Genomic DNA, 26,908 nt, shown 5'->3' on the forward strand with positions numbered 1-26,908 from the left:
AAACAGATCTATCCAGGTGGCCAAGTGGCTAACAGGGAAAACATGCCACGAAAGACTCTAAATGTCATTCAGAGAGTTCCTGAATATTTGTATAAATTCATCTTTAATCAACTCCCACTGTTAAAACAGAAAGAGGAATATGGCGTTAATTTGAACAAAGCATTTTCAAGCATTTTGTTGTACCTATTTCAGTTTTGTTTTTAAATTCTTACTTTTGTTGCATTTAACATTCATACACACAAGATCTCCACCCGCACAGGCAATCTGAGCTTTGCTGGCCCTCCAAACCACCCATTATTTTATGCCCTAAACAGCAAGAACTACGTACCCAGTTTTCAGAAAATGCTGTTTGATGGCTCTACTCACTTCAGTGGGACTGAGCAGAAAATAATCTGAAACTATCCTTTCTTCTAGACACAGAGAGCCTGTCTGGTGCAGTACCTATGTCCTGCACATCTCTGTGAACCAACTACCACACTTCAGCTTAGCAGAAGTTATTTGATAATCACGCTGATTCGTCAATATACCTCAGCTTTAAGATCCACCATTAGCAACACTGGTGTAGAATCTCTCCAACTGTATTACACAGCCAGACTTAAGTACTTTTACTACTGATTGAGTGTCTCTACAAAGTGCAGAAGCAATCTCTCCTTCTGCAGTTGGGGATTATTTATGTTCACATATAATTATGAAAGCACTTACTAACAATAAAGCTTGCGTTTCTCTCCTCACCTTTTTATCACATCTCAAAATTTATGAGATTGTGCCTGACTTTCTAGTTATCTGAAATACCTGCAGATGCTTGAATCCAGAGCTTTCAGCATAAACCCTGTTCTTTGTGCTCTGATTTACATGTACATGTTTCAATTTACATGCTGTGTAGTATCCCATCTGAGTAGGAGAGCATATGTTATTTTCTACACTACTTGAATTGTTGTGGGTTTTTTTGTTTGGGTTTTTTGTTTTGGGGTTGTTTGTTTTGTTTTGGTTTCTTTTTTCTTTATTTTTATTATTATGCCCCCAAAACATTATTCTTACTTATGTCAGTTTGGTTCCCTCCCCCCCTAACAAAAAGAACAAGTAGGAATGTTTACAAAGTTGTCATGAGAGAAGAAAATGATACAGAACGACTAAGAAGAAGTGAGGGGGCGGGGGGAAGAATCATATTAATAAAATCACATATTAGGTAAGCATTTGCTGTACCTGCACATCCCCAAAATGTAAAAAAGGTGACAATTAGTAGATTTGTTTAGGGACCTTGAAGTTAATGGAAAACTAGTGGTTAATTCACTCGTAACAGTCCACATGCAGCGTGTAGCAGGTCAAATCTCCTGCTGTGTTCCACAGCACCTTAAGAAGCAGTAAGTCTGATGCATCAGAAGAAGGTGATCATCATATTGTACAAAATAATTCACAGGGAAGGCAAGTTAAAATAAGGTTTCTCTGAGGAAGACTGAAAAAATGTCCCCAGTTTTCCCCTCTTCTTTCTAGAATCAACAATGAAACAATTCTAGATCATGAGATGCACATATGCTGAAGCCTATGAAGAAGCACCCCACGTTACTGATTTAAGTGCACATGTAAGAGACGTAAGCAAACGATGAGAAATTGCTTCCAAGGCACAGCTCATTGCTCATGCTGTGCTTCTGAACACAAAACTATGATGAAAAGCACAGAGTGAAACATAGGCATCAAATCTCTGGAGTCTGTACCTTGTCTTTCAGAGAAGGCAGAGGTAGATGATCTCTCATCCTCTAAACATGAGGCTCCTACAGAAAAGCTCACACAGAAGCACATGCCATATGCCAGCTAGCTTCCAAAGTCCCAGGGGAAAGAATAACATTTCCCCCAACACATCCATCCCAAACATCATAAGCTACCATAAAACAGTACTATAAAAAAAAGGACACAGTATTCTTATCTTCCCTCTGTTGAAGCAGACACAACACAGATCAATGAAGAAGGCTTAAAAAAATTAAAACATAAGATAGATGAGGCATAAATAAACAAAATGCAAGGAAAAAGTAGAGAGAGAAAGAAGGAATCAACTTTACAAAGAAGCAATTAAACACTCAAATCAGTTCTTAATTACAGGGTTTAGAAAATCCTATTGTAGGCACTTTCCACTTCATTACATGATCCTATGATGGATTTGAACCAAGGCTGACAAAACTGATCCCACACAGCATAAAGAGGAAAACATCTTATTAACAACTCTATACAGTAACTATTATGCTGTTGCTCCAATCATATCTTACTGTTTAGTCCTTTGATGTCTGTGCATTGGTTGCACAATTTATAGTTTCTTCTGCACACACAAATACATGGAGATTGCATATCTGAGAGCTTAGTTTGAAAAAAGAGGACAAATCAGAACCATTACAGTTTTGAGCATCCTGTTCCTACAAGTCTCAACTGTTTGATTTTTATTAACAATGGGTTTTGAGTCCCTTTATGGAACTAAACAGCACTCATAAGGACCGAAAGGAATTATCTCTATGTGCTCAGGAACTACCAGACTAACTGGCTGTGAGAAGCAATTTAATGTCACTTTTCTAAGCAAGCTTCAAATTAAAAAAAATATCTACACTGTTTTCTTCCTTCAGAGTTTTTTTTTCTTTTTATGATGACTGCAGTTTTAAAATATTACCTCTTCAATACGCCATGTAAAATCAGGTCTGGGGAAAGAATCAACTGAATATATATATAAATGATCTTAATGTTTCAAATTCAGCTGTCTTTCACAACTATTTAATTTTCCCTTCTCTATAATCCAAATAGTAAACAATGTCTCCATAGAGTAATAAATGTTTAAGATTTTTAGAAAGTATATACTGTACAACACTAAAACCATCTTTGGTCCCAAAAATACGGAAATTACAAATTTACATTTGTTTTTGTTTTACAAAGTGTATCAGATAGCATTTTTAAAATTAATATTCTCTCTGAATTCTACCCAAAAGCTGTGCTAAGCTCAAGTAAGTAATATGTAAGTGATAAATAACAGCCTTCTGTTCTCAGCTCAAGGAAACATTTCACATGCAAAAGCACTCAAGGTCATTCAGATGCACCACACTACACTGTATTAGAAGTGTATCACTGTATCACTCTGCATTTGTCATTCCAGCTAAAAGGTAACCAAAGCTTTTCAAGATCTCATGATCAGAAAAAGCTGGGTGATGTTGCCAAGGATAGGTGCAAGGATTTGGAAGAGACCACATACATAAGCTTATAGATGCATGAGACTTCCTACACCTCTGGAAAAAGCCAGAATCAGCACAGGGAGTACAGGAAGGGAACAGGGTGGCTTCTTATGTACACACCATTTCAGTCCTTGTTAACCATCAACAGGATATGCTCCTAATGAAAAGCCTTTGCTATGCATCACTTATGTTTCTTGATTTCAGATGAGGATTCCACGCTAAAAGCGTGGATCTGTTGGAGGACAATGTTCTGAAAGGTTCTCGTAAGTCACTGACACTGCCCATGAACTCTCATTGCAACCTTTGCCAATATTAGTCAGAGTGCTGATAAACAGCAGGGCTGTAACATCTGCACTGGCAATAACAAACTTTGTTATTTCATACCACACTGAACATGCAGCTGTCATTTACTTCTCTGAAACACACAGTAATCCTGGTAAGACATCTCAGTAAAATGTCTCTATTCTAAACTCAACACCAGAGGTTGGCTTTTACCATTCCATCTTTTTTTCTTTTTACACTGGTGTTCCCTTTGGCATTAACTTTCAAGAAGCACAATAAAATGTGTCTGTAGTAACTGGTGAACCGTTAGTCCTTAAGAAAATGCAAAGTTTCTTTTACCTCATTACTAATTATTTCTGAAGTCTGATCCCTACCTTAGCCACTAAGGTGAAATGCACTGCAGACATTAGTAAAATGAAAACAAGAAGACATCGGTTTTGTCACCGGTTTTTCACACATCAAATTCTCTGTTGCTTGATTCAAACATTGCAGCATTAGGTTCATAGCTGTTACTCTCCATTCCCTCTGGTATTAAAAAAGCCCAGAAACTTCTACTGACCTACTGTTAAGTATAACCTGGTTTTCACATTTGTAAGTGACCTATTTGCCATGTACTGCTGTTTGCTCTTGTCTATTCAATCACTTAAGAAAACGTCTACACAAGAATACAATGCAAAAAGTGTCCAGGCCAAACATGAGATGGATTCAGGCAGACAGGGGACACAGTTCTGCTAATTTTGAGAGATTTCAGCAGCTTATACCAGGAAGGAATTCAGCTCTATAGCGATCTTCTCTACCACATATATTCCTCCTGTAACACGCCTGCATGCATATGCCAAATAATGCATTACATCGATAAAAAACACCAATCAAATAAAGCCCAGAAAAATATCAAGGGACATCTTCCTAATAAAGTCATGATTTTGTCTGACCAACTCCTGCACAACTTCAGTTCTGAGTAGACAAAATATCATTCTCTTCACTGGAAGTACAACTAACAAGAAACTTACAGTTAAGTAAAACTATTTCTGAACAAGCCAATACAACTGTATTATCCGTCAATTAACTCATTTTCCAAAGAAATATTAGGAAAAAAAATTGGAGAAATACCCAATTAAAAAGAAAATCAACAACAAAAAAAACACCTTTAAAAATTCTTTTTACCTACTACAGACAGTTTAAATTTTAGCAGAAGCAATCAGCCTTCCAAAAAAGGACAATATTTATATTGCATGAATCACAATATTGAAACCTTAGAAACACACTTTGTAAGCTCATCATAATTCGTTGCTGGTTCTTGCTCACCCCAGGCTCCTCAGACATGATGAGCCTTAAAAAATAAAATTAGAAAAAAAAAAAAAGCCATAACTGGAATGCAAATTTATTGGATGACAACCTCTTCTTTCTATACTGTGCCCTTCAAACCCCTTTTCTCCATCCTACCTCCCAACCATATTTACCTCCCTATTTCAGAATGAAAAATAGAATGTATCCCAACATTTGCAGAAAACCACATACCTGCATTTGATGCATTATGGTGACCATTCAAGAACCTTGCTAACTTTGCACAAATTCATGCATGAACCGAATATGGCAATTCTAAAGTAATCCACAGAGTAACTACCTCAACACTACATCCACCAAACAAAAAAATGGGAGGTGGTTGTCCATTTCGGCTATATAACTGCACCAAGAGTGAAACTGCAGGAGACAAGAACTGAACTGCACTGCTGAGGGCTGCATGAGGATGGATACCGAGAGTTGGCTGGACATAATAACATGGTTAAAGTTATTGCTATTTGCCCTTCACCTCCTTTTAGCATGTATTAGATTTTCTTTTGGTGGTTTTCTTTCCTATATTAACCAACCAATGCAGTGCTGGTCTTAGTGTCTACAATAGGTGAAGAAACAGTGGCAGAACATGTATATTCAGAGCTTGCACTTGGGAGAGGGAGGAAAGTACTGTGCAGTTAATCCAAAACAATAACGTACTTCAAAACTTATATATTATATAAGCTATATAATATATGCATACATATGTGGGCATCTTAAACAGATCTTGCTTTTGAATGACCAACATTTACTGCCTTCATGACAACAGCTTCTAACTCAATGCACTTCTGCACATAATGCAGGGCTGGGCATTCTTTGCCACCATCTGATCTTCCTTTTCCTTCTTAAATAAAGACAAAACCCTTTGTTCCATGAGGGAGTTAAGCATGTCTTTTCCCTTTGCAGTCCCATTTGAATGTTGCTTTCATGCATCCAGACGCTGAATCTCAGGGTGATGATCCACTTCTCTGGACTCTGTCCGAGCACGTATGTAATCACTGGTCTGCCGACTACTTTGTTGCCTGCTGTTCATTCGCCACTTTTTAACAGTTAAGTATGTGTTCACAGCATACACTGCCGTTGCCAAGAAACCAAATATCTACAAGAAGTAGAAAGAATTGTCAAAGACATTTCTGAAAACAAGAACAAGAGTAGTTTTGCAACAAATTCCTCAGAAGCTTAGTTTTCTACTTTATTTGCACTGACAAATCACCATGGTCTGTAAAAATTGATGTTTCTTCAATGAACAAAAAAATCTGCAGAAGTGACCAAGATCAGTGACCAGAAAACAAAGTTCTCAGTCTACAAACACAAAATATACAACAGCATACAACAAATATACAAAGAACACAGCCCTTCGTCCAGCAGTTCATTCCACAGGGTGAAAACAACAGTGAATGAATTACAAGAGAAGAGATGACCAGTCCAGACCATTAGTCTGCAGAAGGAGCTAATTAGCTGTGGTGTGATTTTCAACATCCAGGTTTGAAAGGGTGGGGAGAATAGAATAAAAAAGTTTCCAACTCAAGCACAGAATTAATTTGCTTGAACTTACTGGATTTAAATCTTTACTAGATTTAAAATGTTGAAGTACTACTATACTCACTCCACAGAACAAAAGTGGTCTGTAGTGAGCAAGAAGAATCAGCAAATTATGTGTAAGGAGCTCCAATTTCTTGTGAATGTCTGGCTCTATCTTTTCTGTAGGCTTGCAATATAGAGCAGTATCATCTAAACTGGCTACAGAGAAAAAAGGCAAGCTTAACTGCTAAAGTGATCGCTGCAAGTCAGTTTTCTGTTTGTCCTTGCGTCAAGCCTTAAGACAAACAACTCAAAGGATGTCAGTGCTTTTTAAATCCGAATTATCTTATAGCCAACTGCAAAATGAGAAATAAATTGTAATGTCAAAGGCAACAGAAGCATTCAATGAACATGAGGAAAAGTTATTCTTAGATTTAACAGATGAGTCATATATAAAGAAGTTCAAACTCTTACCACAGCAGCAATTTCTGCTCCAGTTTTATGGTTTAAAGCAGCAAGTACTACAGAGGCAATGAAAAAGAAGAAAGTGCTGAGTCCAGTGTTGACCAGATCCTAAAAAAAATAAATTCATTAGCATTACTAAAGAATGATTCTTTGCTTGCTTTTATTAGAAGTGATGAAACAGAAGAAGGTTAAAACAAGAACTATAGGAATACTTTCCCACTTTCTATGCAGTTTACCACTCATACAAAGAAAGGCAAAGCTCATTACACAGGAAACGTAGCATGTGTACACATCAGTCTGTGAACAGCAGTCACATACCATGTACACATAAAGCACCAGTGCAGATTCTGGATGAGTTACTTCAATTTCTACAGGGTTTGTTGGAAAAGTACTGTCAACATAAACAACGAGTAAACCTGTTCCACCTCAGCGGATGCTGAAGTAACCTCAATATCGAACCTTAGCACTCAAGGAACTCTTTGTTCTCATTCATATCACAACAGTGCTCCATGCACTGCCCAGATAACTGTCAGGAATCTTTCTACCAATTCTTTGAGGCCTTCACTGTAGAAGACTGCATGTCCCACACCACTTCTATAAGTAACAGCTGCCCTCTGAGAATACACAGATTTTTATGTATTTATTGCTTAAGATTAATGTTTCAAGTAGACATTTTATATAAGAAGCACAGCAACACCCCATGGCACCTATGTTCAGGGAAAATCCTTTGCTCCACACACACACAAGAATGACAAGCAACATCCAATTCAGTTACACATAAGCTGCTAATGTCAGTGTCTTTGATGATTATGTTGCTGTAGCTTACATAAAGCAGCATCATTAACATGTCATTGGAACATAAGTAAGAATTCTGAATGTCCACTGTGCAACTTAACATTTTGAGTTGAAGAAAAAAAAACCCACAACAAAAACACGCTGAACATGCCAACTCCCGCCATCAAAAACAAAATCCCATCAGCCCCCTGATTAGTATTCAAGGATACATCTATTCTACTTGATTCTCTTCTTTCACATACAAGCCAGGCTCACTTCCTGCTCCTACTCCTCCACTTACGACAAGCAGAATTTGTTTTTTTGTTCTATTTCATTTTTCCCCAAAGTGCATCCTGTAAAGTGCTGTAAGAAGTTAGGCACAGAAAATTGAAGGTACAAACCTAAACTTATTCCCTGGGTATGAATCCCACAGCTGTGTTCCAGCTACACAGCACAAAGACTTTGAAAGACCATTGTCATCCAACCACCCCTAAAACATCTGTTTTCTGTGCCATGATTGGAGAATGCTTTAGAAAGTAATTACAAAAACCTGAGCTTCTGGTGCTATGTTATTTACAAGGAAAGCTATCTATTTTGAAGGTACTGACCCAGGGACAGCTGGTTAGCACAATTAAGTGTGCCAGGCAATAAGATGTATGTTGTACCACTGTGGCCTAATCCTCATCTAAAAGGGGGACCTTTCCAAGAAATCTGAGAGACTTCCATTGCTTATTGCTATTTCCACAGATGCGTTCAGATTTCATGAGCCCAGTAATAACCGAACTGTCTTCCCAAATAGTAAGGGAACAAAAGCAAATTGTGGGTCTCAAACTCCTACCATCTGTATACCTGCCAGTGTATAATTAGAGAAGTTTTTTCTCTCTGTTCAAGCTTACCAAGATAGATATTATCTGGTATTCACAGCATTAAAAAAAAATTAAAAAAATTATGAAATAGTTATTGTAGTTTTAACTTGTTTTGCAGAGATAAGAAATAGAGATACCAGAAAATAAATTGCATTTTACAGTTTTTCCAAGTATTCTATTCAACTTCAAGTTCAGCAGCTCTAACTGTGCCTCTGGGGTTGCCAACAAGAGCTGTGATTCTCATCTGCACAAACCTTTCCTCACTAGAGGGGAAATTTCATTATACCTTACAAGAGACACCAGGCGCAACAGGATTCAGCATTTTCATCAAGTCTCTAGCGTAAACATGCATGTCGCCACGAATGTTGAAACTAAATACTGAGGAGAGGGCAGCTACACTCTTGAATAATTAAAACAAAAATAATTAAAAATTAGTTTAGCCCAAGGTCAAGTTGTGTATTTTACTGCCAGGGTACATCTGTCACCTACAGGTAAGACCTACAGAATGGAGACAAAATCCTGGAAGAAAAAGGTTGGAAGAACTCAGTAATTATGGTAGGTAAGCACTTCAAGAGGTGATGCCATGGCCAAAAAAAAGGGAAGAAAAAGTACTTATACACTCCTTCGGACATATGGACACGACAGGTGTAAGGCTGTAATCTTACCTGTGCAAGTAACATTGCAATGCTGCGTCCTGCAGTCCTGTGAATTTTAAAAATTCACATTTTTAAAAGTATGTTGAAAAATTGGACAGGGTACAGAGAAGAGCCACAGAAGTTATTTGAAAGGAGGAGACAGTTTCTGACAGTATGAATCAAAGAACTTAAACTGCTTTGAATATTAATAAGGTTGAGCTATGTACACGAAGACTTCAGTGTTTCAGCAACTAAAAAAACACTTTGTTTTCAAAGTTTAACATAAAAAAGCACAACAAATTTAACAGTATAGCAAAATTAACTGCTGCAGAGTTAAGATGAATCATACTCAAAATGAAGTAAGTTTTAATTTTAAGGGAACTAACCATCAGAACAGAGATGTGCTTACTTTCCACTTCTTCACTTCTTGTAATCCAGATTGGTTTTTCAGACTTTCTGTACTTCCTTAGTACCACACTTAAAGACAGCGGTTGGCACATAATATACTATAATTTATGAGGTCAGATGTGCTTATTAATTCATTCTGTTAACTTCTGACTTTCTTAATCCATTAGCTTAATTACCTTGTCAGAGGAGAACAGTAGAAGACAGACAGCCTGACCTTCCCACAACAGACATTATCACTTATCTCCATGGTATGAATCAACTCAAAGGCTTCATGTAAGAAGTTTGAGATACCGCCGAGTATGAAATACTGCTGAAATTAGACTGCTGGTGCCTTTGTCACGATTCTTACAGGAAACCAAAGACATCAGTACATTAGAAACTTCGTCATCATTACCTGACATTCTATTTAGTTGCAATCTTTATGAAGAATATTAAATTTGTCCTTGCAAAGAAACCAACTGCAATTCCATTTTCCCTGTTTAGATCAAACCTTTTTAATGCAATTAACAATCGAATAACATTCATGCAATAGGGGTCATTTCTTAATAACCCTTAAGCTAAAACTAACATATCTTTCATGTCCACAGATCAGATTGATAAATATCATAAGCTCCAAACAATAACATCCTCATACAGATATATAATGGTAAGAACTGAAACAAAGTATTAGTGGAGGTTTTTCACCCAAAATTTGGTATTAAGACCAGAAAGATAAAAAAAAAAAATACAGTGGTTTTGGACAAAGTGAGAGCAAAACCAAAAAGGAGTGACCTACAGAAAGAATTCAAAAAAAAAAGGACACTCCCTAAAAATAATGTAGCTTTTTTCCACGTAAGAGAAAATGAATAATCATGGCAATAAAAAGAATAAACAAATTGAAAAAAGATGAGCTGTTTCAAATCTGGCCATGATGTAGCTGAAGTTCTTGCTATTATATTTATAGACAAAGTAAAAACCACATCACACAGATAGAAGAATTTCTGATGAAATTACAGAAACCTCATGAGACAGTCTGCTGTGCCATAAAATACTGTACAAAGCTGCCATCCATAACAGAGAAGAAAATCTACAAGCTGAATCAAATTCACTCTAGACTGCTGCTCCTCCCTTTCTCCTTTCCAAAATGATTTAAAATGAAAGACTGACTTCTGGTCACTTGCTAGCTATTTGCACATCATTCTGTTCACTCACCAATTACTATTAGTCCACAACATAGTATCCCAGGATACTGCCATCACCAGCTATCTGTTCCACCCAGAAGGAGCATAAAGCAGAAAAAGCGTCTTGTGGATGAAGATGAGTTTATGCCAAGGCAGCATTTTATACTAAAAAAAAGGGTGAGGCTCTTTTTCTGCTGTAAAGGTGGGAAACTAGAAAAATAGACAGCATCCTACAGCCTGGCGTTTTAGGGGTCAGGTATGGTTCCTACATTAATGAAGATGGAAAAGCTGAACTGGTGCTGTTAACTGACCTGAAAACTCCCATGAATTCACTCCTGAAAACTGCAAGGCACATCAGCTTTGAAAGCTTCTGTTTATTCCTCTAGTTTGGTACATAACCCGGAGTTAGCTTTGTTGCTCAACAAGCATCAGTAATATCCACATGCCTTTATCCATCACTCTCCATGACTTTACACATGCAGACTTTTAAGAGATATTCAACCAAAAGACATGCTCTGCCTTTTTATCCTGTATTTTGTTGTGAACAGGCTGCACAAGTGACTATGTAGAAGGAAGATAGCATCATACTGCAATTGTAATTTGGAACTGACATTTAGCCTGGTGATTGCTTTGGTAACCTGCTTTCTGAAATCCAAGAGTTTACATTTACATGGAGTTTAAAGTAACCAAATTTATGTAATCTAGGAAAGAAATCTACACATTTCAACAGCTTGACTTTGTAACAAAAAGTGGCAAGTTAGAGGCATGCTGCTGTCCAGGTTATTTTCCATGAAAGAGAGCGCTCAAAAGTAGCATTTCTGTTCAGGTTTTTGGGTTTTGGAGGTTTGTTTTGTAGTTGTCAGGGAAGGGAGGGCAAGTGTGGCTACTGATTTTATTATTTTTTATTTTTACTTGCAAGGTTTCAGAACTGTTTCCTCATTTCTATATGCAGCTATTTACCTGAAGTTTACAAACACACCAGTCAGTCCTCTAAACCAAGACTGTCAAACTCCCATAATTTTAACTATAATGAACAATAATGAATTATTGAACACTGTATGACTATTTGCACCACAAAAATGGAAACATGGTTTCTCAAGCAAAAGTAAGTCTGATGCAAAAAGAACCAAATTAGCTGTATGAGCACTAATTCCCATCTCTCTTATTTATTTAGGCTTATATAGGAAAGGAATCCTTGTGCAAACAGGGATATCTTAGTGCCCATTTCACAGTGCAGGACTACAGTGCCTCATCCCCACACAAGGCTGAAGGTCCCCGTGGGTCCCATGTTGCACACGGCAGCCCCAAAGGTCTCTCTGCAAGTGCTCCTGTTCAGATGCTTCAATCCAGTCCCAGATGTCTGGCACTTGCTGAAATCAGCTCTATTTTCAGCACTGCAAGCAAGTATGCAAAAGACCCTGAATTAACGCAAGAGATGCTCAAAAGCCTTCGTCAGCTCTCCAAAAGGTCAGGGACAAGCCATAATTTTTGAAGAAATTGAAGAAGTGGCCTTGCAACCAAGACTCATATAACTTTAGTCTTATTTTTAACCACTTCTGAGTTGAAATACAAGCTCTGCTGGATGCTCTGCTGCAAATGACAAAACATGCTCCTGAATTAATGAATGCTTATACAACCTGATTTCATTTTGGTTTCTTGTAGATCACCCATTTCCTTCTTGATTCTCTCTTAGCTGCTCCTCACTGCTTTCCCTGCATAATTTTCCAATCAGCAGTCCTGCATACACACAGGACGAGCAGTTACAGTCAAAAAGCAACACACCTTATTAGCAGTAACTACCAAACCATGTAATAGTTCTTGTGTTTAAAACTCGTGTTTGTGTTTCTTACAGAATAATGCACGATTTACACCATGCTGCACCAAATGAGAATGCAGAAAAGAGCACTAACACAGAGGAAATGAATTTTGACAATTTATTAAAATTTATAAAATATTCATTTTTACCCTTAATAGGCATTACTATTTTGATACCAGTAAACATAGAAGTGAAGGATGACTGACTTAATTTCTCATTCAACAGCTATGCGAGCCAAAGAAAACTAGGATGTTTTATCAAAACAGAAGGGGGGAAAAAAAAAATTAAAAACATAAAATAAATCAAGATTATCCTGTGAAAACCTTTGAACTACAGCTCTGTAATTACACTCTTTAGAGCCAAAGCCGGCATAAGTGCCATTCTGGCACTGCACCAAGTTTTTGGCCAAGTACTTCAAGTGTTAGCTGCTCACACACAAAGGTTTCATCCCTGCAATAACTGAGGGAAAAAAAACAACCCCACAAAGATGATAAAATACGTCTTCAGGCAGCACAAGATAAAACCACTGATCTGTGTCTTCTAAAAGACACACCTGAGTCTTCATGCGTCATGGCTCCTCCCTGTAGCAGGGGTTCCCTGGAACTGAGCCCAGGCCAATAAGCCTGGCAGAACTCTAATTGCTGTGCTCAGTTCTGTGCCCCATCTTTTGAGTCTGCTCTAGTCTGAAAAGCCTGCATTCCAAACTGCTCACACAGAGAATACACTACCAGTGCTCCAGCGGATTTTTTTTTTTTTCCTACACAGACATAAAAAAGTCCATTCTACTGGCTGATTATACAGTGATTTACATCTGTATTGATTCTGATGTCTCCCACCATACAAACTGTCAACACTTTCAAATCCTATATTCTCAAGTATTTGCCATCACTTGCCACCCTCCCCAGGGCATCTCAGTTTTCAGCCCTGAAAAAGGTACCACAGCTTCACGGTGGATTCCACTCTGCAGCGCCATTAACTGTTAGAAAGCCTGGCAAACCACATGCAAATTCACCACAAAGCTACTACAAACACTTCTGCTAACTTTCCTACCCCCTTTCCTTCTTCTAGAGGGCTACATCATGCACATAGTTTGGCTGCAAAATCTTAAAGTTTTCCCTGTAGATCACATGAGATTCAAATAATGAATCCTAAACCATGACAATATAATAATAAAAAAGATAAGTTAGACAAAATTATAGCAAACATTCAGCTATTAGTTAACTCTGAAAACTAAAAGCAAAAGCAGCAGCTCATCAGTGACGCAGGAATCTCTGCTGTGGTGTACTGTTCACTCTCCTATGCCACTTGCTAGTCTCCTTGCAGAATAGGCTCTCTCTGAGCTCTGAAGCATAAAAGAAATGGAAATTTCCACCGACAGGTTCCCCAGCTTTTGCATTTTTGCATAACATTGATAGCACTGCACAACACAGACGAGTGACTGTACTTTCGTCTTACTGTAACAGACCTGCCTCTTTCCAACACACCCAAGCAAGGCTCTTTCCTGGCCTCACCACCCCTATGTTTCTTTCATGTTCACCTCATGAAGATGTGAAAATGGCTGGCAAGTCTCCAGTTAGGAATAAAACATAGCCCTTTTCCATAAACAGCTAAAAATATTTATTACAAAAAAATAAATTTGTGTATCTGTTAGGTATTAGTATATACTGATCCACATTTTCATTACAACCAGGGGTAGCGGACATCAAACAATAGCCACAACTCATTATAAAGAAGTCTAATTTTAATAAAGTACTAAAGGAAACAATCCTGTGTTGGACAACAGCAGATGATGGCATGGTACTTTCTAATACACAGGATCATTTGAAAGGAAACAGATCCAAATGGTTTCTAGGAAGTCTGTGCGATGCAGTGTTTGACAAAAGATTTCTCAATTTCTTTCAAGCACTACAAAAACCTCTTCTTCTCACACAACTTCTAAAAGCAAAGTTTGAGACTTTTCACAAAGGAAATACACATTATAAAGTCAGAAATACTTTTTTAAAGCATGTATATTATTGAATTAATGCACAAGCAGGACTGACTTCCTCCTAAAGCATTCAGGAGTGTCAAAGTCTGTTCAGTAAACAACTCCTGTGATAACTGTCATATTCAGAGGCTGCAAAATCACCATAATAACCATCAAAACACAGGGAAGTATTAACTATTGAAAGAGGCAAATAATGTATGAATATAAATCTAAATAGTAAAGAATAAAATGCCAAAATAAGCCAAAAAGACATTCAGCCACAATTCTACATTCTTAAATTTTCCCTCAATTTTGCCAAAGTAATCTCCCACAGGTTTTTCATTAGAGCTTTCCATCTCCCTCTCTGTACCTGCAACAGACTACAGCTAACAGAATAATGAAGATACTCTCACACTCCTCTTGGAGTAATGATCCCATCAGATTAATGAATGTTAAATTCAGTAAGAAATACCAGGAAGAAAGATGGTCTCATCAGTTAACGGAAATCAGAACCTTTCAGTTCTCTTCTCCCTTCCATTAGAGATCTCTGGTATAATGATGGAAGAAGCATTTAATCTTCAGTATGTAACTAAAAGAACGAGACTTGCAAGATCACAACAATTTACTTCTACCTCTGTTGACCTGGCAATATGGACTTTTGCAAAAGCATTGACAGCTGCCCTTCAGGTCGAACTCCAACCATGTCATGTTACTCCATGCTGTTTAGGTAAAAGGGTTCAAAGTGCAACCATTGCCCTAAACCCCAAAATACTTAATTAAACAAAAAAAATAAAAAAAAAAACCAAACCAAGCACCAAACTAAAAAAAAACCACCAAAAAAAAACCAACAAAAAAATCACCCCAAAAATTAAAAAAAAAAAAAACCAAACAAAAAACAACAAAAAAAAGCATACCACAACTGGTTAGATTTTTACGCCTCTTTTCCCTAAATACCTCTCTAGCAGAGTGTTACGCAGAGGCAAGTAACACTGCAAAGTGGCAGCTCTTGCCACGCGAATACCATAAGAAGTCAAGAGTGGCTGAAAGGACCTGCCAGTTACACATTGACATCTACTGTGTTATTTGGGGAGAAAGAAGAGAGCTGCATTTAGGATTCTGTACTTAAGTATGTTCAACGTATTGTGAAAGTGTCTGGTATGCAGGAGGAGTGTGTCACAGGGCACAACAACAACAGAACAAAAGATGCAGACATGCAGAATCAAGGGTATGCAAAGTCATTAAACTGTCCTTCCAGAGATACAACTTCAGCTCAGCCACGGACACCATGCACACCACTCTCCAGTCTCGAGAAGAAGTCTGTCTAACTTACTCTGAACGTGAGCTAGATCTAGCATTCACTGTGAAACCACTCGCATTACACCAGCAAAGCCATCACATATTTTATGCTGATGCTCTTATACATACTTGTTCTCACACTCTTGTAAATCCTACTAGCAAGTATAGAACTGTGTGGCATAAAAAGACAGTCTTCAATTGTTGTTATCAGGCTGCTGTGATGCTTGTTAAAAAAAAAAGCAAGCTGGCAACAGAAACAGAGACTACCTTCTCCCGGCAGCTGCTGCTTTTCAACTTGCCAGGATAAGTGGTGACAATACTAGCAGAATGGAGACAAAAGCAGCAAAAGCAAGAAAGCCCAGTAACTGCACTGGTTCTGTTCTGCATGCCACCTGGTTACCCAGTCACAGCTCTCAGTTCATCTAATCTATCTACTAAGTATTCCTCAATAGATCATGCATGCCCAGGGTACAAAGATCATTTAATTCCGTATTTCACGCTAATTTTTGATGTCATTTTGGCTTATAAACAGCTACTGCACATGTGTAAATTGAAACATTAATAAATGACACTAAAAACAAGTTTAAAAAAAAAACCACAAAGAAGCCTAAAAACCTCTGGGACTGACCTCTAACGGTGTTCTAAAATAAAACAGAACATGTGCATATATGTATGTGTACTGTCCAAAAAAGCTGATGCAAATATTGTCCTTGAAGCTGACAGATCTTTTGCTAGAGTGACTTAAAATGATTTTGTGACCTGTGTTTATGCAACCCAATCTTAAAGTTTAACTCATAATACAGCACAGAAACAGAGACTTGTACAAAAGGAATGTGCACTGCCAACAGTTCTCTGCCTAAAACTTTTAGTATTTGAGAATGCATTGAGCATTGCCAGTCAATGTTTAATAGCTATAGTTTAATACGTTATATGTTTAATAGTTATATGTGTAAGCAATTCAAACACCTGATTTTCACAGAAAACACGTAAATTTTTACACAACTACCCAACTATTGTATTAATCTGTGTAAGAAAATATATGCAGCACAGCTGTCCCAATATAAAAACAGTTTAAGAGAGAAAAACGGGCTACTGTAAATACAGCATCTGTCAAAGTTAAGTAACTACAGCCTGCATTTTTTTCCCACTTGATCCACAAACAGTAATTACTGGCACTAGCAGGAGGTTTTTCCTTCCAAACAGAGTCTACCCGAAGACAATTTTAGCTCTATTTAATGTTGCTTAATTTTGCCACATTTCAAAGATCCTTCTGCTGCTAGTATTCATATTATATACAAGTAAAATGTCTACTTTATTCAGCATAGAAAACACTCATACACAATCTTTAACTGCAGTAGAAAGTACAGTTCAAAGCCCAAACTTAAGAGATTTGCAGCTATTTTCAACAGAGTAAGAATCTGCATGAACTTACAGTAAGATTCCAGTTGATCTGTGGTATTCTTGTGTGAAGATTTAGACTGAACATAAGCAACAGAACTCCAGTAACCACCAAAGCGCTACAGCTCACAAATTCAAAGAAATAAAGGCCTTCGCAAGGGGAGCATTCCATGATGGTCTCTATGCAGATGAACGCAATCAGTGCCAAAACCTAGGAAGAAAAACAAGTGGAAAAAAAAAAAAATAAATAGATTTCCACATTTTGAAAGTAGCCACAAGTATTCCTGAAATTTCCATTGGGAACATGATCGGTTTACACTCAGGAATGTGTGATTTTAGTTTATAACAAGGCACTGTCTAAAGAGAAAAAAAAAACAAAAGCAAATTAATGCAAGACTTTCTGGATATCTCCTATTCAACAAGTATATTTTAGCAAAATTACAAGCAGTCTAACATCAAAATAACTGAGACACCCAGAAATGCATGAAACCCCTTCAGGACACTGGCTTAACATGCAAATAGCACTTAAAACATTTTATTTCATTTTTCACTCATTATATGCTATTCCAAAACTTGGAATGCATTTGTCTATTGGGCCAACCTCAAGTCAACTATATAGTATTAATATACTGTGACTGTGAAAGACATTTAAATCAAGCTCTCATTTAAATTTCACTACCAGATTGAGATCTAAATATATTCAAAATAAAATAGATTCAGGATCTCTACCAGCCTCCAAAAATCCCTTTTCATGTTTATCATCAATATACTGTTTTTCATATTAAAGCATGTATTATCATTCCTTTGTAAGACAATAAAATCAGCAGCTAACAGAGGAAGGACAAACTCCTGGTGATGCAAATACATATAAATCAGATAACTGTTAGTCTAAATTCTGAAGAATCTCGGTAGAGTTAAATGCAAACTTTTGCAAGAAAAAAGTTTAATTTACTGTTCAGGATAAATCAGTAAATCTCACCATTCTTAGTCTGCCCAATGGAGGAAACTAAAATATATAAAAATTATATACCAATATTAGCTACCACTGACAGCTACCACCTAGATACCACTGATTAGCCACCACAGTGTATACAACTTACATATCTAAGACTGTATTTCAAAGAATTCCTCTTTAAATGTAACTGGTAAAAGAAAAACAGTAGCATGGACAGTTTGATTTTATTGGGTATTTTTAATGTTCACAGCAAGCAAGAAAGGCCTTAAGAGTGTTTTGCTTCAGTTTTCAAGACAACCACCCCCCTACCCACCCACTTACATTTTTCAGAAATAATTCACTTTTTTGCTCTGCCACAAAATTCTACTGAGACTATAGTAAGTCGCTTCAATTTGAAGATGACAGCCTCCTCACAGCCAAATATTCCCCAATTTGAAGGCTTTGTGCAAACAAAACCCAAGTTTAAAAGATTGACAGAAGCCACAATACAAATCAATTTGTAAATCCTTCTTTGCCAATTTCAATAATGCTTTCTTCCAGCACTTTTTATGCTTTACCTATTGATTTGTCTTTGTCTTCTGCAACAGAAGAAGCAAAATGAAGAAAGAGGATTTTGAAAGATGTTACCATTTTGACATTAGCAGTTATTCTGAGGACAATACCCACATGCTTCATTCACTACAGACTTCAGAATACAGCAGCTAATTTTAAAAGAAATTAAAACAAACCAAAATAGTTTTTATCAAAAATCTCACAATTGCGTAGAAAGTCTCCCATAGTTCACTTTGCACAGTCTCTTTAAGAGAACATACAAGTCATTGTTTTTCGTAAAGCTCAAAAAAAGAAACCTTAGCTATTTCAAGCACAATCAATATCATCTAATGCAAAATGATAACTGGCAAAACTTTACCTTTTAGATGTTCCAATAAAGTCTCCACTGTTCTTACCACAATTTTTGATATGACACTTAAAATTTTTATTATTTTAAAAGCAATGGTTTCTGTAATATTCTCTAAAAATACTGGAGCACAAGCCCAAACAATATTAGGTTTATTTTATGAAAACACAAACAGCTCTGAATTGTGCCATTAGCAGTAGGCTGAAGGAGCCAGAAGCTCTGGCAATCACTACTCTGGACAACTGCTACTTGGCATACAGAGTCTCTGCTTTTTTGCTGATAAACATCTTCCACTGACTCTTCTCCATACCAGACAGCATTGCTTCTGCAAGGCTGAGGTACCCATCTTAGCAGTCAAAGCTCAAAACAGATGAAAGATTTTCTTACATACAGGATTAGAAATAAATTAGGTGCTGAAGAGTCACTTGAAGCAGTGAATTCTAATCATTGTATGTTATTTATACATTCTTGAGCTCAGAATAGTTAATAAACTTCAGAGCAATTCTACCTTAAGACTTCATTTTATTGCTTAAGGAATTACAAAATACATTTGCCTGTGACACCTTTCATACTCTGATTAAAAAAAAAAAAAAAAAGGTGTGAACATTTAAGTTTGACTTAATAACCCAAACCATTCTAAAGGCAGGCAAAGATGTGCCATCAGTTTAACTAATGTGGTGGCATTAGTGCACAGTGGTCTAGGTTGGGACAGCCCAGATCTATTGATACATTTATCAGAAAGACTGGGAGAAAACCTCAATTGCTTCAGCCACGAAGTGGAGGCTGTGTTTTGGGAATACACACAATAACTATCAACAGGAGTATTATCATCACAGAGCAGACTGGGACACCTGAACACTTGTTGGTTGGGGCACAGGAAAAGGAGAACATTCCCATGAATATCATTTACTTGTAACACTTTTGTACTTCAAGTAAGATTCCAACTGTGCTACTGTTTCTCCTGCAATAAAAATGTATTTCACCCTTCTCAAAGATCACCCATTCTGCCAGTGCTACAGCTAATACCTTTCTGTTAACTGCCCATTATTTGTTTTACAATGAATATTATGACAAAAAATAAAATCCGAATTCACCACCGCACCAGAAAGCACTATCCTCCCACACAAGCTTTCCTTTTCATAAATATGACAGAAATCTCAGTCTTTAATAAAAAATACTTTCTTTGAAGCATCAGGGTAATCTTGCCCTCCTACACATTTATGAACTTGCCAGAAGCATCCTTCCAATTAACTACAAGTTATGTGACTCTTCCATAAAAGCACACTAATGCTGCTTTCACTGGGCACTCTACTCTGAGTCTAAGTTTCTTTCTAATAAATACAGCAAACTACTCTGAACGTATGAAATGAACACAGAATACATTATAGAATCAAACCCATGATTGACTCAGCTAAATTACTTAGAAGGGTTGTGTAAATGCTCTAACATGAGACAAATCAGCTTGCCAAGGGACATGATGAACTACTACCGGTTCATCCAGTAGTGAATTAATACAACTCTGCTACCAAAAATACCACTTGATTGATGTGGCCAGTAAGTAAACTGATACAATCATAAGCGTGCCCCCAGAGTGTCCCACTGCAAACTGCAGAGAGAGCAGAAGTCAGTCTTGATCCCAGCTACCCCAGTTTATTTTCTGAGGGACTTCAATGCAGGTTTAGCACTAACCATTTTCTCCTCTCACAGAGCTCTGTAATTATAATGAAAACATCTTTCTAACCTATGTTTATCTCCACTGCCTGTCTTCTACCCTTCACTGCCTACTGAATTAGCTAATCTACATGCAGCTCACAACTTACTGAGGCTCAAAGATGCAAAAAGTCACTTCCCACACAATTCCCTCTGCCACACCACACGTCCAAAATAAAAACTGGTGCCTTGTCTTACCACATTGACTGTACGTGCTCTCTGGGGAAGAAAAGAGAACAAAGACACTCCAACACCCTTAGCAAGGATCCATGCTCCATCCAGACACCACTTGAGGGTGCAGACTCACACTGCCCCAGGTGATTACAGCACAAAGCAGCAGCAGAGAAAACTCAAACTTCCCAGCTGATAAACCTTTGCCCTTGCTTTGTAACACAAGTCACCAGTGCTACCTTGGAAAAACATGAGACTGGATTTTCTGGGCCTGTGTCTGCCTCCAATGGCTGCAGTTACAGGACATCGTATCGGAGCACAAGTTTTGGCCAACAAAACACATGCTGCCACTTTTTCAGTGCAGGAGGTGACCCTGGCTTTCAAGTCACACCTCATAATTTAGGGTGAGGAGTTTTGAGGAGTTTTTCCACAAGCTGAAGTTTCAAGGCTTCTATACTTCATAAAAATGAGAAGTTGAACGTGAAGGAGATATTCTCTTACATGAATTACTGCTCTCTCCCTCAAACAACACAGCTACAGCTTTCTCAGGCATAGTCAATAGACCAAGTTTCCTCTATTGGATAAAACAAACCTTTTCACCTGTTTTTCTCTGAACTGGGTACTTTGGAGAGTTTTCTATTCTACCCAAATTCCTCCTATGCCTCAAGCTCTGTATAATTCTCTTTTATTACTATCTTTCACAGTTGCTTTTGGTTTCCCTTTTACTTCCAACTCTTCTTGAAGTAAGCATGGAGGATTTTGCAGTGGATACGTAACTCTGTCATGCTGGAAACATCGGCTTATTCTACTCAATGCTTGGGTTCATGCAGAGCCAACCTAGGCTGCCTGCAAAGCCACCTTCTTCTTGGACAAAGGACATACAAGAGTCTGGTCAACAAAAAAAGGATCAACAAGAATGAGCTTCAGGATAAGCTACGCAAAGGTCTGAGTCTGCCCAGGCTTGCAACCCAATGTGTGCAATACAGCTCTAATTCTGTGACAGGTGGAGTTTGCCTTGTAAATGAAGTAAATGGAGCAAATTTGCCCTGCCCTTCCTCCCTCATCTCCCACCACCACACGATGCAAACGCACAAGAAAAAAAGAAAAAAACAAAACTCCAAGTAGAGGATTAAGCACGAGATGTTATTTCCCAATATTGATGTTTTGTGTGTTTTGTCTTGAATAAACTGGCAAACTGTTACCCACTGTTACTGTTTGGGACTTTCAGGACTGCTAAGGTACAGTGTGAGGGTAGCACTGAACCCCAACTGAAGGCTCCATTCAGAGTAAAGCACACCCTTACTGGAAGGGGATGATGCAGTCACAATTTAGGGCCATTTAAGTCCTGAAAGAGAGCCTCTATACTGGGATCCAATGTCCTTTAATTTAACCACATTATCCTCCTAGCATTATAGTATTCATCTCAACTTTCCTGTAAATTCCCCTGGAGAAGGGCCCTTAATGAAGAAATCATCTGCCTTAGGGCTATGTAAATGGCTTATTTTTACATCAATTTCTTGGCAACACTGGCAGGTCAGACATAAAACACCGTATTTCCCCAAATGGGGAAAATGTGCTATGACAAGCACCAATGCTGAAAGAGAGCTTTTAGAAGGTTGCTAATGGTGTATTTTTCCTGTCAGAGTATGTTGTGTTTTATTTTTGAAGAAAATAATCAAACAACTTAGCACTAAAAATAAAAAACAGCTCTGCAATGAAAACAAAGTAAAAAATGAGTTTTCCTGTTTATCTAAAATGTTACCACAGAAAGCCTTATTGTGTGGTTAAATGACATAATTACGCATGCTTTCCAAAAAACCACAAGATGGTCAGCATTTTTTCTATCCACAGAATTTCAGTAAGAATGTCACACTACCGAGGCATTTTTACATCCACACTGTTTAAATTAATGGTACAGCAGGATACATATGCGCAAAATAGAGAAGAAATAAATTGCTTTTACACCACTTAAAGTATCTGAAGACATTTAACTTTCTTGAACTAAAATCTAGATTTATTGTTCTCATTTACTTGGCCCAGCAGTCCTAACTTAATGTATGAAACCAAGTGGGTCTCATTCCTTGCAAAGCACATGCATTTCCCACATCTAAAACAGCTGGCACAGATCCGAATATTTGGGATCATATGGCTTGAACACAGTTCTGCTTCTCCAGCAGGAAACCATCTTTTACCCTACACAGAAGAATGACTGATTTCCCGCTTGTTCCCAGTCTGCATCCTCAAGACCAAAAGAAATGTGTTATTAGCTCTGGCAATTGAACTTTTCTCATTAAAAAAAAAAAAAAAAAAATCAGGAAAAGGGCACTCACCAGACAGGGCAGCTTAAGCAGTACCAGTGATTCAGCACCCTGATTAAACTGAATTGTGCTCTAACAGCACAAAATATAACACTGCACAAATCCAGAGAAACTCAATCAGAGCTCCAAATTCAACTCTGATTTGGTTCTGGTGCTGACAATAGAAACAGCAGCAGAATACTGACATTTCAGATCTTCACTGCACCTCCAGGTGTTTACATGTAGCTGCAGTCCTCAAGTTTTCATTATTTCTTAGTTCATGTTTGGCTACAACGTGGCAAGACTTCAAGTGCATTAAATATTGTGAATCTGTATTAAATCAGCTGCTGTTCTGCCACCTCCAGCAGGTTTCTGTAATCCTTGAAAGATTCAGCTACTGCTGATTTATTTCCCTTTCTCAACTTAGGCAAAAGACCAATTCTAATTACAGAACATATTTCTGAGGCCAGAAGCATTTTGAAGGCATATTATGAGAAAGGATCATACTTAAGAATGAGGCAATGAACACTCAACGTTAACAACTGAATAACAGTTGCTTCAAAAACCTAAGTACTCCAAAACTAACACTTACTCTAAAAAAAAAAAAAAAGTAGAATGAACTGGACTGAACTAAAAGGAGCAGAAGAGATTCTCAACTGGCTGAAAAAGAACTGCATCCATTTTCAGAGAACGTAATCAGAGTCTGCAACATAATGCAAGCTGCAGGCAAGAAGAAGTAACTTATTTCCTGTTACCTATGCATCAGTGCAGTGTTTGCTTATGGCTTGAACACACCTCTTCAACAAACATTCTTATCTTTTAGATAAATGCAAAACTAATGCTGGTTCAGATGCCATTAAACAAATAGTGGTTTACAGTATGGAAGTATTTTATGGTTTGAGGTTTTTTGAAAGAAAAAATAAACATAGTTCTTCCTGTTACACATAAATAATTTTACACACCCAATGAAAACACAACCATGTTCCTAACAAAACAAACACACACCACAAACAAGCAAACAAATAACAACCAAAAAAACCCACTATTATTTAGGAATATTTCAGGTTTTATCCAACCAAGCAGATGACCCAAAAGAACCACTGAAAAGAATCCAAAGCCAAGACACACTGCAATGAGGAATTTGGCATAGGCATATTACATTTCCTTACAGAAACCTCAGTCAGGTTCAAACATACCTTCCAGATTAGACAAAAAGGGAATGTAACATGCCACCCGTCCCATAAAAAAAGCCCATTAAGTTTTGTACTAACCCCATCCTTTCGAAACAATCATCTTAAGATCACAGAGAGCCACATTTTAAACAGCAGCAAACAAAACATGAAAAATTTAACCAGTTTCTCCCACTAATTTCTTTCCACAGGAACCTGTGCCTCCTGTCCCCAGAAACTACATTTCATGTATATGAGAACTCAAAATATTTTCATAAGCAACAGGTCCTGCAAGACAATAACGAACAAAATCCCAACAGAGAGTTATACATTTCTAACTTTCCCATTTATATGCTGTATTAGTTGCTTAATTCCTATGCAACTTAGTGAAATAAACAGCTCCTAAATGCAAAGGCTTCTTCTGTACACACAGAACACTGAACTGTGCCCACTGCTTCAGGGAATGGACACAAACCAGTAAGACTCAGCATACCCATGCCTACACCAGAGGAGCAGAGGGACACACCACAAGGCAAAGGGACTCTTGTTGTCTAACCACTGCAATATGTCCACATCAGACTTTAGAATAGTGCTCTGGAGTCTGGCAAAAACCATAATTAAATCATGCACATAAAAGAAATTCTTAAACAGTGAAACTACTCAAATAAGCTTCTTCAAGCCCAGTTTTGTCAGAATTTGATTAGCATTTTGCACGCCATGTTCTTAGACAAAATAGGGAAAAACAGGTCAGAAAAATATTACATATTTCTTCAGTGCTGCCATGAATATAATTTTATATTATGCACTGAGTCCTTTGCATCTTCCTCAGCAACTACACATAGTGGAGAGCAGAAGGGTGGGACAATAAAATATTTTTCCATTAATCCTGCTCATGCAGGCTTTACTGCAATAGTAACACAAATTTAAAACTGCCTACAGGAAATGGGGGGGGGGGGGGGGAAGGTCTAGCTTAACAGCTGAGTTCAAGTTTAATAACCCTCACTTTCAGTCACCAAGGCAGGGTAAGATACAACACAGCATCCTTAAGAATTATTGGTAATTCTTATTTTATCTTAAAGACTAATTTAATAGTGTCACTAAAGGTCATTAGTCTTGTATCAGCATTTAGTAGTTTGTTAATAATAAGAACCGTGCAGGATGCTCAAGAGAGCATGTCCAGGCAGGTGTCTCTCAGTATATGGTCCAGCTTCCCATCCCCAACCTTCCAGCAAGGGTACAGTATCCTTTCCAGTCCATTTCCTAGGACTTACTAGTAAGTCAAGCTGTAAGAACTCATAACTTCTCTCACCTTTGCTATTTAAACTAAATGGAAAAAGTTACCATATTTTTGTCTTCAGGCTGCACACACATGTTCTGTATGGTACACAGACACATGCTTTCTGCTGGAACACAGCAAGTTACTGAGACTGTGTTTGTATGACTTTTAAATAAAAAAAAAAAACAAAAAACAAAAACAAATATGGCTATTGCTTCACTTGGGAGAATTCTCTACTCAGCTCTTGAAAAGAGAAAAAGCTTCACTTTTGACCTTGCTTTGTGTGCCCATCCACATACACAGGCCAATCCATATTAGAAACCTGGCTACTCAAAACAGCATCCAGAGTACTGTAAATCTGTAACATACAGTAGGATAAATTAGTTGGTTTTAAGAAGTAAAGGTGCCCTCATAAAATTTGTCAAGTATTTGATCTGCACAGCCTCTTGTTTAACTAGCCTGTTCAGCTATTTTAAAAAGTGAAAGTTCTATTTTAAGACTATCAGAATTATGCTCTAGCCTTTAAAACCCCATTTAATCCCAATTATGACTAAACATCAAACATCCCACAAATACTAAAGCAAGAAAGGAATTTTAATGAGAAAACAATCAAGAACTTAAAGTAGACCTAAGGAATCCATTGAAGTTTTTTGGGTTTGTTTTTGTCTAAAGGAAATGGTGCAAGCTGCCCTTGCGATCCCAACGTTCTCAAGACTGCAATCTGAAGGCGCCCTTAAATGCCATGCCTTAAAAGGCAAAAAGAGTCTAGACATACTGGTAAAACAGAACATTAAAAAAATAGATGTAGGCCAGAACATTAAAGAGCACTGCCAGCTGTACTGGGGAATGCATGAAACCTTCAAGCCCAGCTTGCTGTTTGGACTTAAAAGCCTTATACAGTAGTATCTCATCCAAAATAGGAAAGAGCCCACAGACTTCCATTGCATAACTGCAAATCCACCTACTCAAGAGCAGATCTGCCTGAAGACTGCAAACAAACTTGGCACACTGCAAACAGAGGACTATAAAATGTTGTTAACAACACACAAGCCATAAGGCTCTGGTAACACCATCTTCACCTTCGCTATCACTATTCTTACTGTACTGCCATGAACTAAACATACTGAACATCCCAAAGACTTACAACACTATCCTGGAATTCTGGAAGAGCACTTATTCTGAACAGTAAAAGATACGAATGCTTAATTAAAGATGTCCTCTACATTGTTGTGAATGCTCCATCCCTGGCGGTGTTCAACACCAGGCTGGAGAGAGCGTTGGGTGACATGGTTTAGTGTGAGGTGTCTGCC

General features: G+C 37.7%; 1 protein-coding gene across 1 annotated transcript in view; it reads right to left on the reverse strand.

The window, feature by feature from the left end:
- Window positions 1-4,687: 4,687 nt before the first annotated feature.
- The window catches only part of CMTM4 (CKLF like MARVEL transmembrane domain containing 4), a 30,889-nt gene continuing 8,668 nt past the window's right edge, over window positions 4,688-26,908 (reverse strand). Inside the window, exons 2-4 of the mRNA XM_061458476.1 lie at window positions 17,157-17,333; window positions 6,813-6,911; window positions 4,688-5,916 (exon numbers count right to left, since the gene is read on the reverse strand). Of these exons, the coding sequence (XP_061314460.1) occupies window positions 5,743-5,916; window positions 6,813-6,911; window positions 17,157-17,333 (450 nt within the window). The 3' untranslated portion in view covers window positions 4,688-5,742. The remainder of the gene's footprint in view (window positions 5,917-6,812; window positions 6,912-17,156; window positions 17,334-26,908) is intronic.

This window comes from Pezoporus flaviventris, unplaced genomic scaffold (genome assembly GCF_033815535.1).
Source record: "Pezoporus flaviventris isolate CSIRO_AGI_PZ_B2104156 unplaced genomic scaffold, CSIRO_AGI_Pfla_v1 ptg000027l, whole genome shotgun sequence".
Taxonomy (NCBI): Eukaryota; Metazoa; Chordata; class Aves; order Psittaciformes; family Psittacidae; genus Pezoporus; species Pezoporus flaviventris.